The sequence below is a fragment of the Elgaria multicarinata genome, chromosome 1 (assembly GCF_023053635.1).
Source record: "Elgaria multicarinata webbii isolate HBS135686 ecotype San Diego chromosome 1, rElgMul1.1.pri, whole genome shotgun sequence".
Lineage (NCBI taxonomy): Eukaryota > Metazoa > Chordata > Lepidosauria > Squamata > Anguidae > Elgaria > Elgaria multicarinata.
The window spans coordinates 111948383-111964637 of NC_086171.1; the positions used below are offsets into that span (position 1 = coordinate 111948383).

Below are 16255 nucleotides of genomic sequence, written 5' to 3' on the forward strand. Positions count from 1 at the left end.
CTGAATCGATGTGGTGCAAGGGGATGAGCTCCCCTAGGGCATCTCATCGTGGACGTGCCCCCACTCTCTCCTGCACTGGAAGGCCATAGAGCCTTCCAAAGAGAGTAAAACGGTGGAGCAATGCCTATCATGAGTTGAAGTGAATGGTCACTTTTCAGTGGTGGAGCAATGCCTGTTATGAGTTGAAGTGAGCGTTTTACTTCTTCTCAGAGCTGTTGGTGGCTGTCTTGAACTGGCAGCTACTTCCCCCTCCCCCGGGCACGTCCCCCTATTGCTGGTAAAAGACAGATATAGCCTTTTTTTTTTAATTCTTCTTGCTGTTTATTGAGCAACACTGCTGCTTTTAATTCCACCCCTCCTTTGTTTATTGATTGATTTATTCCATTTTCTATGCATTACTGGCTTATCCTTGGCTCCCTTCCTTATGCCCCCAGAAATGCCAGCTGCATGCCTGCCTGCCTTCCCTCCCTCCTCCCCTGCCCACCTCGCAGGGATGTTGTGTGTGGGGTGCCCGATTTTCAAAAATTCGCCAAAAATCAGGGGATGATGGGATTGCCTTGAAACTTGGCGTGTGTGTGTATACGCCCATGAGGTGTCATGGTGCCAAACGTGAGGTTTCTAACTTCAACGGAAAAAAAGTTGTTTACTTTTTTAGCTTTCAATGCAACCCTATGGGGGGGCAAAAACGGAGCTCCGGATCCGGATCCGGAGCTCCGAGCGGAGCGGAGCGGAAGTGGGCGGAGCGGGGGCGGGGCGGAGCGACCCGCTCCGAAAAATGGCGGATCTGCAAGTGAAGCGGAGCGGGGGGTCCGTGCACACCCCTACTTTTAACCATCTGAAGAACTCAAGAAAAACAGCACAAAACATGCACTTTCCAAGTTATAACCATGATAATACAGAATACAGTGCCTGAACATATTTGTTTTCTTCATCCAGGGCTATGAGTCCCAGTGACTGTTGGCTTTGCAACTTGTTCAGAAATGGCACAAATGGAATCACCTCCAAGTAAGTACAATCCAAACAGAAATAATGATCATTTACAGAAGCAAAGTTGGCAAACCATATCAGGATTACGTGTCTTTGTCAGAGTGATTCACACTGCCACATCTAAGTTAAGGAAATTAATGCGGGGAAATACCATTTGCAACAGTGCAATCCTATGGATGAGAAACCCAAATGATGGAGTGCTCCAATCTCAGAGCTTCCAGTCATTCCAAGGCCCTGCCAAGCTCTATGGTGGAGCCAGGTTTGGTATGGCTTTCCCATTGGTTTTAGCAAGCGATGGCAATTTCTTGAGCTCATCTAAATTCTCTTCCATGCTGGGGTCATGATTAGAGGCTAAGAAAGCTTAGGATCCCTCATATCCAATGCCTCTCCCTTGCTGCCCACCGACATACACCCCCACAGCTTTGACAACGAACTTCATCAAAAGGAACTGGTAGAAAGCCTAGACCAGTGCGATGATTTTAGCTATACATCCTAAAATCCCATGCTCCCCTTAGTCCTTAGGTGCATTAGCTAATGTGCAAATTGCTTTTGTCACGGTTTTCCCAGCTCTCTCGCTACAATCTTGAACTCCGCAGCTCGTGTGCCCCCCCTTCGCGAAGCTGTTGCTATTCAGCATGAGCTCCTGACTCAGTGAACAGCCTACCCATAGTGAGGGGCACGTGTATAGGCATCAGTGTGTTACATTGCCGAGTGGTTTTTTTTTATTTTTAAAAAACAAATGTATCTCTGCACAGCAGTACATTTTCGACACAGTACTTATCCCCCCCCCCCTTGTGTTGCTGCATTACTGCACTGGAGCGCATCTCTTAGGAGTTACTTTTAAAAAAAAAATCCATGCCCTGTACCCATTTCTGTAGTCCTGCCTACTTCTGCCCATCACGGGGTCACATGTTCTCCCACAGCTGTTCTCCTTTATTGTGGGCAACAATGTGTGTGGCCTGTGAGCGCCGATTGCGGAAGCTGGGAATCCACACAATTATCCCTCCTCCATTGCGAAAGGGTTGTAGGTGTAGATTAGCCCAAAAGTTCAAACATTCCTTCAGCCGTGGAGCACATCGGGTGACCAGTCACTTTTCCCCAGCTTAAATCTTGCTGTGAGGATAAAAATAAAGGGGAACCATGCATGTAGCTGTTAGATCAGTCTTCCCCAAGATGGTGCCCTCCAGATGATTTGGACTACAACTCCAAACATTCTGGGCTGGGGATGATGGGAGTTAAAGTCCAAAACATCTGGTTGGGGAAGGCTACCATAGCGGCTTGGAGAGGGAAAGATATAAATGGATCTTTAAAGATTAAAGCCCTCAGTTGTTTTTGGTCAAAAGCCATGAGAAAAAGGAGAAGTCCTCCTACTTGACATGAGCTGGAAGACACATTGATGTTCCTCTTTCAAACTTCAAAGCTAAGTTCAGAGATATGAAATAAAGAGCAATGGATAAAACTGGACAGAACTACTTGTTATCATGGAAGTGTCATCCCATTCAAAGAATGAAATGAAGTCTACCGATTAGATAAGAACAGTGCTGGTTACATTTTACTTTCCTTATATGTATACATGTGTCTACAGTTTTTTTGTCCCTTAATGAATGTATCTTGGCTTGTTTTGGGGGTACTTGGCTGCATTTTATATATATACACTTTAACAGCATAATCATCTGTGCAATGGAGCTTACTCTCCGGTAAGCGTGTGCAAGTTTGTGCTGTAGGAGATTCTCCAAATTGCTTCACCTATAGCCTTCTTGCATGATAAAAGATGGGTGAAAGGGTTCACATTGGTGCACACTAGGACTAAACAGAAATTTACCTCATTAGCTGTACCCAGTGTAACATACGCCGTTGTAGCATATCAGCCTTGGGCTGCCCGCCCAGCTCACATGAGATTAGGCCGGGGCCTGGGCTCGCAGCAGGCGAACGGCCTCCCATCCGGCCACCAAGGGCCCCGGCCGCACGTGTCGCTGCCCCCTTCATGTGGGGGGAGCGAAGAGGCAGAAAGGGGGTAGGATTACCTTGGAAAGCCCAGAGGAGTCGGGTGAGGGGCTTAGCAACCTGTATCAGCTGATGTTACACATTGTTATTGTTGCTTAGCAACCTGTATCAGCTGAAGCCTTTACGGAAACATACCTAAGCATTGTATATACCATATTTCTTTGATTGTAAGACGCCATCGATTGTAAGACACACACTAATTTCAGTACCACCAACAGGAAAAAAAAACCCTAAGACGCACCCCATTTTTAGAGATGTTTATATGGGGAAAAAAGTGCGTCTTAGAATCGAAGAAATGTATATAGATTCCGTGTTCATTTTCATATTAGAAAGCCCCTATTTGGTCAGACAGTAATATCTTTTGTTTGTGTTATAGAATCATAGAATAGTAGAGTTGGAAGGGGCCTATAAGGCCATCAAGTCCAACCCCCTGCTCAATGCAGGAATCCATCCTAAAGCATCCCTGACAGATGGTTGTCCAGCTGCCTCTTGAATGCCTCTAACATGAGAGAGAACTGTTTTAATTTATTGAGTTGGTGACATACAGCTCTGGTGACTCTTAATAAAATGTCTAGCTCATGCAGCCAGATACATTGGAGGGGACAACAAGAAAAGAGCACCTATTTTCCTACTTGACTACTATGCAAATTAAGAATTTTTGGTTAATTATTAATATTCGGCTTGAAGAAATAATGGATATTAAACTTCCATTAGGAATTTTAATGGCCAACCCAAAAATTGTACTCCCAGTACATGGAGATTTATTGTCAGATAATTACTTGTAACAAAGATATGCTACTCAAGATACTGGAATCAACAACACCCAAATTTTCAGAATGGGAGTGAGGGAGGAGCTTGATGAAAATACCATAATTAACTAATTATATGCATGACAACAAAGGAAGCAGGCATATAATAATTTTGATCAAAACTGGACAACATTTTTATCAAACAGTGGAGAGAGACACACATGCTCTTCAAGTCACATGTATTTTGTTTTTTTTATGATTTAGATCATTTGTTTGATTTTTTTTTGTCAACTTATATGAAATAAAGTTTATTTTTAAAAGAAACAAAGTGAAAAATGATCCACGGTTGGTCATTAAGAGAAAGCTTCCTAGAACAACAATGTTTTCAGGAGGCTTTAGAAGGAATACAAAGTTGGTGCCTGCCTCACCTCTAGAGGCAAGGAATTCCACAGGAGGGGGGCCACCACACTGAAGGCTCTTCTCCTGGTTGACTCCAATCACATGATAGGTCTATGTGGAACCACCAGGGGCATGCTCATATTACCTCAGTGACTAGGCAGGTTGATAAGGGAGAAGGCGCTCTCTCAGGTATCCTGGTCCCAAGTTGTTTGGAGCTTTGCACACAAGTACAAGAACCTTAAACCTGGCCCGGTAGCGAATAGGCAGCCAGTGCAGTTCCCTCAGCAGAGGAGTTACATGCTGGAAAGGGGCAGCTCCAGACAACAGCCGAGCTGCAGCATTCTGCACTAGCTCCATGTTTCTAATTCTACCCATTAGCCAAAGCTCTCTAGAAGGTTCACAACAGTTTTTGTGTTTGCAGTGTTTGATTGCCCCCCTGCCACCCAAATCACAGAAAATAGGGAGTGCTTTCTAACATGACAACAAACTGAAACATATGGGCCATGATCCAGAGCGCCCCAAAAGAAAACAAACAATATATGGATGCCCGGTTAGCTGTGTAAAGCTGACTTACGCAAGCAGGACATTCTGTAGACATAATTTGCTTTAACTTCTGCAAGCCACTTTCCCAAAGAAAATAGCTGCTACAGTTTTGGAAGACTGTTTTTTTTTTAAGTACAAAAAAGGATCTATGTGTTGTAGCTTAGGGAAACATCCCAATCGAGTGAGTGAGTGAGAGAGAGAGAGAGAGAGAGAGAGAATGCACGCATTGGAGACTTACAGTGGGTTGTTTTGTGTGTGTTTTGACAATTTTTGATTCATTTACCAAAATCTAAAGTAAAGCATTAGTGGAAGTAAACAGCATGTGCATCCCTACACTGAAATGCATCTACTACCTTACATCAGATTTCTAGAGAAAGGCGTCTTTCAACCCAAGCTGCTGCTCTCTCTGTGCTTTGCTGCCTCACTGTTCCTTTTTCACAGACACATAAGCTTTCATCAGCTGCCTCCCTTAGCTGGAGCGTGACAATGTGTCACTTTCCATGTTTCACCCATTCACTCCCATTGGGAAAACATCTACCAAGCATTCTGGGCCATTAACCTGCAATCTACTTGACAAAATAAAGTTGCCCAGTCACCATACGTGGTATTAGAAAAGCCTTCCCCAACCTGGGGCCCGCCAGATGTTTTGGACCACAATTCCAAGCATTCCTAACCATTGATCCTGGTGGCTGTGGCTGATGGGAGTTTGCTCATTTCTTTATTTATTATTAGCATTTATATACTATATTGTGTGCTAAAAAGCCATTAAGGCAATGTACAACTATTTAAAACAATTTTAAAAAGCATTTAAAAAAGTAAAAACATTAGTAAAAATATTTTTAAAAGTGATTTTTTTTTTAAAAAAAAATGTATCTTTACACCCTTTCTAAAAAAAGTGGGGGGCATTTATAGTTCTTGAAGGACCACATTCCATAGTTTGGGAGCAATATAGAAGAAAGCCCTTTCACACAGACCCGGCAAATGGGCCTCTGTAGATAATAGTGTCCTCAAAAGGCCTTCTCTTGCAGGTCTTAACATCTGGACAGATTCATAGTGAATCAGGTGGCCGCTTAGAGAGGAAGCCCAAAACATCTGGGAGGTGGACATGTGTTGTCTTTTACAGAGGTGGACATGTGTTGTCTTTTACAGCTTTTACTAGCTGCCACAGGACCATCCTTTGTTTGAAGGCACCCTTTGTTTAAAGAGCTGTCCTGTCCAAGTCTGGTTTAAAGACAAAGAACCCAAACAGCAATAAGCCTGTATACACCAGTTGCTAGGGGACATGGGTGGGAGGGTGCTGCTGCACCATGTTCTGGTTGTGGGTCCCTGGTCGACAGCTGGTTGGCCACTGTGTGAATAGGCTGCTGGTCTAGATGGAGCCTTGGTCTGATCCAACATGGCTCTTCTTACATTCTTAACTGTTGCGTGGAGCGTGTTCAGAAGGGGGCAACCAGGATGATCAGAGGTCTAGAAACAAAGCCCTATGAAGAGAGACTGAAAGAACTGGGCATGTTTAGCCTGGAGAAGAGAAGATTGAGGGGAGACATGATAGCACTCTTCAAATACTTAAAAGGTTGTCACACAGAGGAGGGCCAGGATCTCTTCTCGATCCTCCCAGAGTGCAGGACACGGAATAACGGGCTCAAGTTAAAGGAAGCCAGATTCCGGCTGGACATCAGGAAAAACTTCCTGACTGTTAGAGCAGTGCAACGGTGGAATCAGCTACCTAGGGAGGTTGTGGGCTCTCCCACACTAGAGGCATTCAAGAGGCAGCTGGACAACCATCTGTCAGGGATGCTTTAGGGTGGATTCCTGCATTGAGCAGGGTGTTGGACTCGATGGCCTTGTAGGCCCCTTCCAACTCTGCTATTCTATGATTCTATGATTCTATGAACACTCAGCACCTGGACAGCAGACTAAACAGGCAGGCACACAGGACACCTGGCCATAATCTTCCACAGTATGAATAGTTCTATTGTATTTCTATGCTAAAAATTATCACTAAATTTACTGCCATACATGTAAATTGGCACATGCAAATTTTATGCAAATCCTAATTTGTCCTCTTTTTTTGGTGCTGCATTTCCTCTTTTGGGGGGCAATTCATGTTCAGCCACCCTATCACCAAGTTGGGGATGGCTTTGAGCAAAAGCACTAAAGATAAATGAAGAAGTAGGGCAAAAATCACGCAATACAGAGCTTTTCTGGTGTTCTAGAGATGTGGCAAAAGCACCCTCCGAAGTGTGGAGGTTCATGGCTCCAAACAAAAATAATCCAAAATGTGTTTTCATCAGAGAGTGGATCTTCAGATTGTTAACAAGGAATTCACTACATGCCATGAGGCCTTATTAGAATGAGCTAAAAAAAAAAACACCGCAAGACAAATCACAGAGAAGATTATAAATGGAAATGGTAACATCCTGCAAGCAGCCGTTAAGCCAGGCAGGTTTATGAATCTTTTATTTGTGCTCTACATCCAAAGGCCAACTTTGCTTTTAATCAAGAATGGATTATAACTGGACTTCGTAATAATTAAGTGGCTTTGGTGACTATTTGGGAACTGATGTCTGGCCAAGAGAGGGGATGAAGAAACCCATCTCTAACTTTCACTTTGGAGCCCAATGTAGGGCAATCCAGGGTGGCTAATCCCTTCCATTTCTTTCATGTAAGACATTCAGTTATTTCACTCCCCTATCTTTGACCAGTGAAAAACCCATAACAGGCTATTTCTGTTTTCTTTAAGAGACTATAAGAGGCCCCTCTCTTTTTTCTTCATATTTCTTTGTCATATGCCATCTAAATAATAATAACACTAATACTTATGGGGTAATGGGGGCTTGGTAAAGCAATTTAGGGCACAATCCTAATCAAGTTTAATAGGGGAAAGCAGACTTACAACTGCCAGCATGCCTGGCTGGGGCATTCTGGGAGTTGTAGGACTGTTCTCTGTCTAAATATGTATGGAATTGTGCCCTTAGAGTGCAAACCTTTATAGCAGGGGGTAGACAACACGTGCCCATGGACCACTTGCAGCCCTTGCTGTCTCTCATGACACCACCAAATTTGGCAGCAGTGTGGGGGGAAATTACCCCCCAAGATGGTAGATGGACTGTTGCAAACTGCCATTTCATTATTATTTTATTATTATATTCAGTATGCAGCCTGTAGGCTGAGGGTCTGGGGGTCAAAGATGTTTCCCACACCTTCTGCAATTGCCCACCTCTACTATATGGCATAGTATGCACCAGCTTTCCCCAACCTGATGTACTCCAGATGTGTTGGTGTACAATGAGGCTGGCACAGGGTTGATGCGAGTTGTACTCCAACACATCTGGAGGACACCAGGTTGAGGAAAGCTGGTGGGAAGTTCACTTATTGTACTCGGTAAAATATCATCTCCTTCCATATGTAAATGCCCAGACGCTAAGATCATCCTCAGAGTCCCTTCTCTGCGTACCCTCTCTAAATGAGGTGAGACAGGTGACTACTAAAGAGGGGCCTTTTTCATTGGTGGCACCCCAGTTGTAGAGTTACTTTCCCAGAGTGGCTCACCTGGCACCTACATTGTGATATTTTCAATGTCAGGTGAACACCTTATCTTCCAGGCTTTTAGCCCTTCAGTTTTAAAAAATCCTGTTAGTATGTTTTTAGATCTTTGCAGTGCTGCTGACTTTAATCTTGGTTACTGTGTTTTTAGATCTTTGCAGTGCTGCTGACTTTAATCTTGGTTACTGTTTTGGTTTGATTCTGTTTTAAGTTTATTATTTTTAGATTATGTTTCACTATGCTATTGTATGGTTTAATGGTTTGTCTTGTAAATCACCCAGTGGCTAATGGGCAGTATAGACATGTAATAAATAAAATAAATAAGTGCTTATAGGATTGTGCTATTCATTGGTTTATTTCCAAGTGCACAGGCTGAGAAAGAACGGCAAAAAGAAATATACGGTTGAAGTAAGAAGTATGTTTTTCATTCCGAAAGGGCCGCAATTAATGCCCTGAACTAGAGTAAAACAACTCCTTAAGCCTGTCATTTTGTAACTTTGCGATCCTATGCAACCCCACTCAGAAGTTTTTTTGGGTTTTTTATATATATTTTATTTTTCTAAACTTCCAAACAATACAGTATAAAACACTACCCCATAATACATACTAAACAAATTAATAAACATATATTTTAACTTAATTCCATTTAATATAATCATTGGTTAACATTAACGTGCTCTGTCAACCCCGGGATCTTATTCTGATTTCCAAAATCTCATTAATTCCTCTGGAGGTGTTTTCCCTTTCCCCTTTAATAATACAAAGTCTAAAAACTGTTTCCATATTACTTCAAAATCATTCGTTTTTATCATTCCTCTTCTGACTCTCATGTTACATGTTAATTTATCATTATAGCAATATCCCATATTTCTTTGTCCCCATCTTCTATATGATAAACCCCTTGAACCTTCCAGTTCCTGGATATCATTAATCTTGCAGCTGTTAACAAATTTGTTATCTATTCTTTTATCTCTTGATTACAATTCAATTCTCCATACACTGATAACAATGCCACAGTTGGTGTCTCTTCTATATCCATTCCTATAATTTCTTTTATTTCATTAAACACCATTTTCTATATTTTTGTACAAATTCACATTCCCACCACATGTGTAAATACGATCCTTTCTCTTGACAACCTCTCCAACATAATGCTGAGTTCGTCTTATTTATCATATTTAATTTCACTGGGGTTAGGTACCACCTCCAGACAAGCTTGTAATAATTTTCTTTTATCCTCATGGACATGTTTTTCAACACTCGTTGTTTCCATATCCCTTTCCAACTCTGTTGCCCTATTTGTTCCTTCAAATCAGTTTCCCATACCATCTTACCTATGCTTTCTGTCTCTCCCTTTTCCACTAGTATTCTATATATTTCACTCATTAAACCTTTTATTGGTTTATTTTCTCTTTTCTCATTTTTTTTTTAAATCAACTCCTCAAACTTAGTAATTCCTCTACACTCTCCATTATCTTTTAACCACTTCTTTGTCCATTGTTCTAACTGAATACAATTTAACCATGATATATTTTCCTCTTTTAATCTCTCCTTTAACCCCACTCAGAAGTAAGCCCCTTTGAGTTTAATGAGATTTACTCCCAGGCAAGTGTGTCTAGGATTATTTTTTTTTAAAAAAAAATACAGGCTGCATTTAAGGATATAAATAAAAACCTGTCATGGCAGCATGCTTCCAAAATACAAATAACAATCTGCTTTAGGATTGCAACCGAAGGCCCCTTCACACATGAGAGCCGCTTCCTTGTGGTGTAATCTCTCATGAGCACAATGTGTTTCATGCACACATCTGTTTCCCCAATCATCTAGTGCTTGTGCATGTTTTCCCCTCATTCCAAGTGGGTGAAACATTGCCCTTAAGCCTTAATTAGGGACAGTAAGAGCTTTAATCTGGGATTTTTGTGTTTTCATCCCATCCTCTTTTGCCTTTGGCCCTACTCACCACTGGAATGTGCTCACTGAAACTGAGTTCATCCCTCAGGCTGAAAGAAGTGCTGCTCCCCTGGTTTGTATGATTGTCTAACATATCCATTTAAAAGCAGCCCGACTTTGTTTCATTTTTCATACTCTTCTCTACCTTGAGAAAGCTCACAGCTGCTGCTCTTACATATGGTTCTCCAAGGGTCTCCTACCCAGATCATGGAGAATCAGGTCAAGACAGTCCTTGGGATTATAACGGATGCTTCAGCAAAACAGTGGGACTGGTCTTCAGTTTCCTTTGCCCTAGATTTTGTAACATTGTTTAGTTAGTTAGTTAGTTAGTTAGTTAGTTAGTACATTTCTATACCACCCAATAGCCGAAGCTCTCTGGGCAGTTCACAAAAATTAAAAACATTCAAAGTATAAAACAACAGTATAAAACCATAATATAAAATACAATATAAAAGCTCAACCAGATAAAAACAGCAGCAATGCAAAATTACAAATTTAAAACACCAAGTTTAAAAAAATTATAGACAGTTAAAATGCTGGGAGAATAAAAAGGTCTTCACCTGGCGTCTAAAAGCATATAATGTAGGTGCCAAGTGAACCTCCTTAGGGAGCTCATTCCACAGCCAGGGTGCCACAGCAGAGAAGGCCCTCCTCCTGGTAGCCACCTGCCTCACTTCCTTTGGCAGGGGCTCGCGGAGAAGGACCCCTGAGGATGACCTTAGGGTCCGGGCAGGTACATACAGGAGGAGGTGTTCCTTCAGACAGCCTGGCCCCAAGCTGTTTAGGGCTTTAAATGTTAATACCAGCACTTTGAATCGGGCCCGGACCTGGACTGGCAGCCAATGAAGCTGGAAAAGGACTGACGGGATGTGGTGTCGTCGGCCAGTCCCTGTTAGTAACCGTGCTGCCCTGTTTTGTACCAGCTGAAGTTTCCAGACCATTTTCAAAGGCAGCCCCACGTATAACGCATTGCAGTAATCCAGACAAGAGGTTATCAGAGCATGGATAACTGTAGCTAGGCTATCTCCATCCAGATAAGGGCGCAGTTGGTATATCAGCCTAAGCTGATAAAACATTAGAGGTGGAAACGAGATTCGCCTGCTGTTTTTAAACTCATGATTTTTGTTTCCCTTGTGTCTTAAAGAGTTAGCCTGGAGGAAGTGCTGCAGTGGTCTCAATCTTTTGAAAAGCTCATGAGTACTAAGCGTGAGTAGTCACAGCATTATCGAACAGAGCACCAAAACAGTGTGGGAATGGGGGCATTAAATGGAAGGCTGGCTCATGTGTTTGACAAAACCTGAAATACCATGTGAGGTGGTTTGCGCCCTTGCAAGTGCCTCTCACCCTATTTATGACAACGCAAGGACTGGGCTGTCAAGTAAATCAGTGGGTTTATTTATTTATTTATTACATTTATATACCGCCCCATAGCCAAAGCTCTCTGGGCAGTTTACAAAAGTTAAAAACAGTGAACATTAAAAACTACAAAATTTAAAACCATAAAAAAACATAAAAACAACAGTATAAAAACAATGGTGTCCATTTAAAAACAACAGTTCTGGGGTCCGTTAGAAAACAAACTTAGCGTTGTTAAATGCTGTTAAATGCCTGGGAGAAGAGAAAAGTCTTGACCTGGCGCCAAGAAGATAACAGTGTTGGCGCCTGGTAAGCCACATCGGGGAGATCATAATTGGGGGGCCACCACTGAAAAGGCCCTCTCCCTTGTTGCCATCCTCCGAGCTTCCCTCAGAGTAGGCACTCGGAGAAGAACCTTAGATGTTAATATGGGTTGTATCCCATATTAGTCTTACTTAGAGCAGACCCATTGAAATGAATTAATCTCTTGGCTACAACACAGTATATTTATTTGTTTACTACATTTCTATACTTCCCAAAGCTTTATATTTATTTGTTTCATTTATCTCCCGCCTTTCCTCCAAGGAGGCCAAGGTGATGTTATAGGATCCTCCTTCTCTCCATTTTATCTTCACAACAATCCTGGCAGAAGTAAGTTAGGCTGAGGTTCAGTGACTGGCCCAGAGTCACCCAGTGAGCTTCATGGCAGAACAGGGACTAGAACATAACTCCCCATAGTTCTAGTCCAACACTTTAAACTCTAGTTTTCTGTACAAAATGTTCAAACTCTTTTTTTGTGGTGCAGGGATCCATAGAGATTACGAATATACAGAATTTCACTCAAGACACAGATTATTGAGATTGTGCATGTCGGCAGACCCATATCCCACCTGGCATAAATATTTCAAGATCCAAGTGTGAGTCCTGAATTGGACTCAATTTTTGTGCCTTTGCAACTGTTGCTTATGGAAAATAATCAATAAATCATAAACCTCTAAGAGCCCCCAGCCAAATGAGACATGGCAGATGGCCATGAGAGAAAGCAGCCTTTCATGTCATTCAGTTTTGGAATGCTCTCTCCAGAAAGGCCCACCTAGTCCCTTCTTTAATCTCCTTCACAAAGTTCCTTAAGTACATATTATTACAGGGAGAGGTGGGGGAATGTCAGCCAGGAGAACCATCAAATGTAGTACCAACCTCAGAATCTGGCCAGTACTCCTGCTTGGGACCTTCTCACTAACAATAAAGCACAATCTTGTTTTGTTTTTTTACAACTGTCCTTAATGATGTCACACAGAGCAACTACTGACCCTGCATGATTTTCAGATGGGCCTCTCATCTATAAGTCCTACCTGAAGACAGAATATAGCGATGAGAACATTGAATTCTGGCTGGCATGTGAAAAGTATAAGAAGATTGCATCACATAGGAAAAGAATTGCAATGGCCCAGAAACTTTTCAAGGAATATATCCAGCCTCAGGCTCCAAGGGAGGTAAATCTGGAGAGGAATACAGAACATCTATTTGGGTTTGAAAAGAGAAGTGAATGCATGTTATCGATTAACATTCAAAAGTGAAGGCTGCAAAATTATTATAGAACAATGCTCAAAAATCTCTGCAGACTAAAGATAGAACCCCCCTCCCATTGTGATAGCAGTAGATTACTCATGAAAGATCCTTACTTGTGAGTATTCTGCTGCTGTTCTTTGAGGAAGTGAACTCCCTGTCCACAAACACCAAGAGCAGAATATTCTGGACTGAGGACAAACATATCCAAATGTGCACTTATGCTACAGTCCTACTCCTGGACAACTCCATCTCTCGTGTCTGCTGTTTTCATTAGCACCTAGTTTTCAGAACTCACTGAAGTACTTTTATTGGGTAGCACAGTGGTGGGGGGATGTGTAGCTCTCCAGATATTGTTGGACTTCAGTTCCCATCAACCCTAGGCTGCATATCCAGGATATGTGTCAGGGGAAGGAATGGGTGAGAACTTACCGAGATCCCACACTCTGTGGTAGAAAATTTCATAGTATAACTTTCTGCCATGTTTAAGTATGGCCTTGAAAAATAGATCACTACTATGGCACAATTACTAATATAAGATATATTGATGGATTCAGTCAGTGTCAAAGATGTTGACCATGATTCTTCATTCATGTGAAAAGTCCTGTTTTCCACTGAGATGTTGCTTTTAGAAAGAAATAAAAAACACATCCATGTAAAAAGAAAATAAATAAAGGACAAACTACATCCATGATAATTTTGTCTACTTATTATCAAACGATTTTCCCAAACATGGGGAATCTCTTTAAATTATGAATGGGTAACTATCCTATGTACAAATCAATCCATGTGTGTATAGATGTAGACACCTTCACCCCATGTTTCCAATAAAACAGGATGTAACCTACAAATAGGTTTTAAGGTGCTGCAATACTTACAGTGCATCCATCTTCTCATCATCAACTTTTTCATTTCTGTGTTCCTCCCTCGAGCAAATTACCCTGTTCTACCTCATGTCTTAACACCTCCCTCTTTCTTTAACAAAAAAACCCAAACATTAATATTAATTTTGTTAAAACTTATTTTCTTTGTTTCAGATTAACATTGATAGTCCAGCAAGAGAAGATATTATCGCAAACGTTCAAGAACCTACACAATCCTGTTTTGATGAAGTCCAGAAAATTGTTTACATGCATATGGAAAGGGATTCATACCCAAGGTTTCTTGGATCAGATATCTATCAAAGCCTTATCCTGAGTCTTTCAACCAAAAGGGAACCCATCATATCTGTCAAAGATGGAGAATAAGAACGTGGAAGGAGCCATTGTCGCCAGCTATTTCGAGCCTTTTAAAAGAACTCAGGGAGTTGACACTAGAGCAGCTTTCCCCAACCTGGTGCTCTCTGGATATGTCGAACAACAATTCCAATCATCCCCAGTCAGCATGAGTTGTAGTCTGACACATTGGGAAGGCACCTGGTTGGGGAAGGTGAAGCTAGAAGAACTCACAATACAGATTATATTAATATGTTGATTCTTTTCATTCTTTCAATTAGCATGGAAATGAAGATATTAAACTGAAGGGGGGGGAATTCAAAGAGAAATGTCAACCAAAACACTGATATTAGATATCAAAGGAAGTGAGGCAGGTGGCTACTAGGAGGAGGGCTTTCTCTGCTGTAGCACCCCAGCTGTGGAATGAGCTCCCCAGAGAGGTCCGCCTGGCGCCGTCACTGTACTCCTTTTGTCGCCAGCTGAAGACCTTTTTATTCTCTCAGTATTTTAACACTTAATTTTAACTTAAATTTAAATTTTACTGTTCTAATTCTGTATTTTAATCTTATATCAATTTTGCTGTGTGGTTTTATCCTGGTTGTGCTTTGTATACTGTATTTGTGTTTTTAACCTGTTGGTTGTTTTATTATGGTTTTAATTTTTGTGAACCACCCAGAGAGCTTCGGCTATTGGGCAGTATAAAAATGTAATAAATAAATAAATAAATAAATAGGGTGACCATATGAAAAGGAGGACAGGGCTCCTGTATCTTTAACAGTTGTATAGAAAAGGGAATTTCAGCAGGTGTCATTTAAGATACAGGAGCCCTGTCCTCCTTTTCATATGGTCACCCTAATACTGGAATCACCATGGATCAAGGGGCTGATTCAGACATTTCTCTCACTCAGACCTTCTTTGATCTGATCTAGAAATGGGTCAATCAAACGTCTCGTTGCCACTTGGGTGCTCAAATTATAGGGGGAGGACAGAAGGGGCCACCTAGCTACAGTTTTAGAAGACTGTAATTTTAGAAGACCTGCCACCCAGCTAATGCTAACGGAGCTAAAACTTTCACTTTGTCACAGATGGACAATCGTACGAGAGGACAAGATTCTTACTGTGCAATCTTATGCATGTCTACTCAGAAATTCCACTGAGTTCAATATAATTGCAACTAGGCTCATGCAAACGGCCACTTCGTTGGCAGTTAACAGTTAAATGGCAAACAACACCTCTCTTACAGCACAGTATCAGCAGATATCACCCCAATTCCTCCCGGAGGCATGGAACAATGTACTGTTGCTTCCCTTTTAATGGTGAGGGAGAGACTTCTTAGCTTAAAATAACACCATAGTTACTGAATGGAATGTCTCCAACTCTGAAAAGCTGTCAAAGCAGTAGAACACACAAATGCAGTAATAATGAAAATAGCCAATTTTCCGCAGTTCAAACTGAATCATTCCACAAACTTGCAGAACCGGTTTTTCAGAGCTCACCCTAAAGTGAGGAAAGGGGGCATTTTTGAAATAAATGCAGTGGGAGCAATTCCAGACCAGCAATCTAAGACTAACCATCATTTATTGGAGTCTGCTCATTGTCATTGGCTCCAATGAACTGACACAAAATAGGAACAAGGAGAGACCCATGTGGTGATCCACAAGTCTTCATCCAAGGGAGAGTTGTGTCTTTATATATGAATGATAATAAACCATACCCTTTATATTCAATTTCACTTTGGTGTTAATAAGGCAGGATAAAAGCTGCTCATTAAACCTTAGCCAAAGGAGTGAAGCAGGTTTGTATAATGACTCATAACACCAGTCACTTCATGCATCTGATTAGCCAGGCATAGCAAAGAAGAATATGTGTCTAAATTAATGCTGTGAGAGGTCTGTTTGCATTCTCACTGATACAGATTAGTACTGTGGAAATCCTGGCATT

The 16255-nt window shown here is 41.6% G+C and overlaps 1 protein-coding gene across 1 annotated transcript; it reads left to right on the plus strand.

Annotated features, from left to right (window-relative positions):
* The first annotated feature begins 940 nt into the window (after positions 1–940).
* Positions 941–14347, plus strand: RGS13 (regulator of G protein signaling 13). The gene is made up of 4 exons (XM_063117277.1): positions 941–1005; positions 11323–11384; positions 12861–13027; positions 14138–14347. Exons 1-4 carry the CDS (start codon positions 941–943, stop codon positions 14345–14347), a joined length of 504 nt encoding a protein of 167 aa, XP_062973347.1.
* The last annotated feature ends 1908 nt before the right edge of the window (positions 14348–16255 follow it).

What these genes read in the sequence shown, in the direction of transcription:
- RGS13 (XM_063117277.1), top strand. Translation starts at nt 941, where the DNA reads ATGAGTCCCAGTGACTGTTGGCTTTGCAACTTGTTCAGAAATGGCACA. An exon ending in ACAAATGGAATCACCTCCAA is followed by an intron (nt 1,006 to 11,322) that starts GTAAGTACAATC and finishes TGTGTCTTAAAG; the next exon opens with AGTTAGCCTGGAGGAAGTGC. An exon ending in AGCCTCAGGCTCCAAGGGAG is followed by an intron (nt 13,028 to 14,137) that starts GTAAATCTGGAG and finishes TCTTTGTTTCAG; the next exon opens with ATTAACATTGATAGTCCAGC.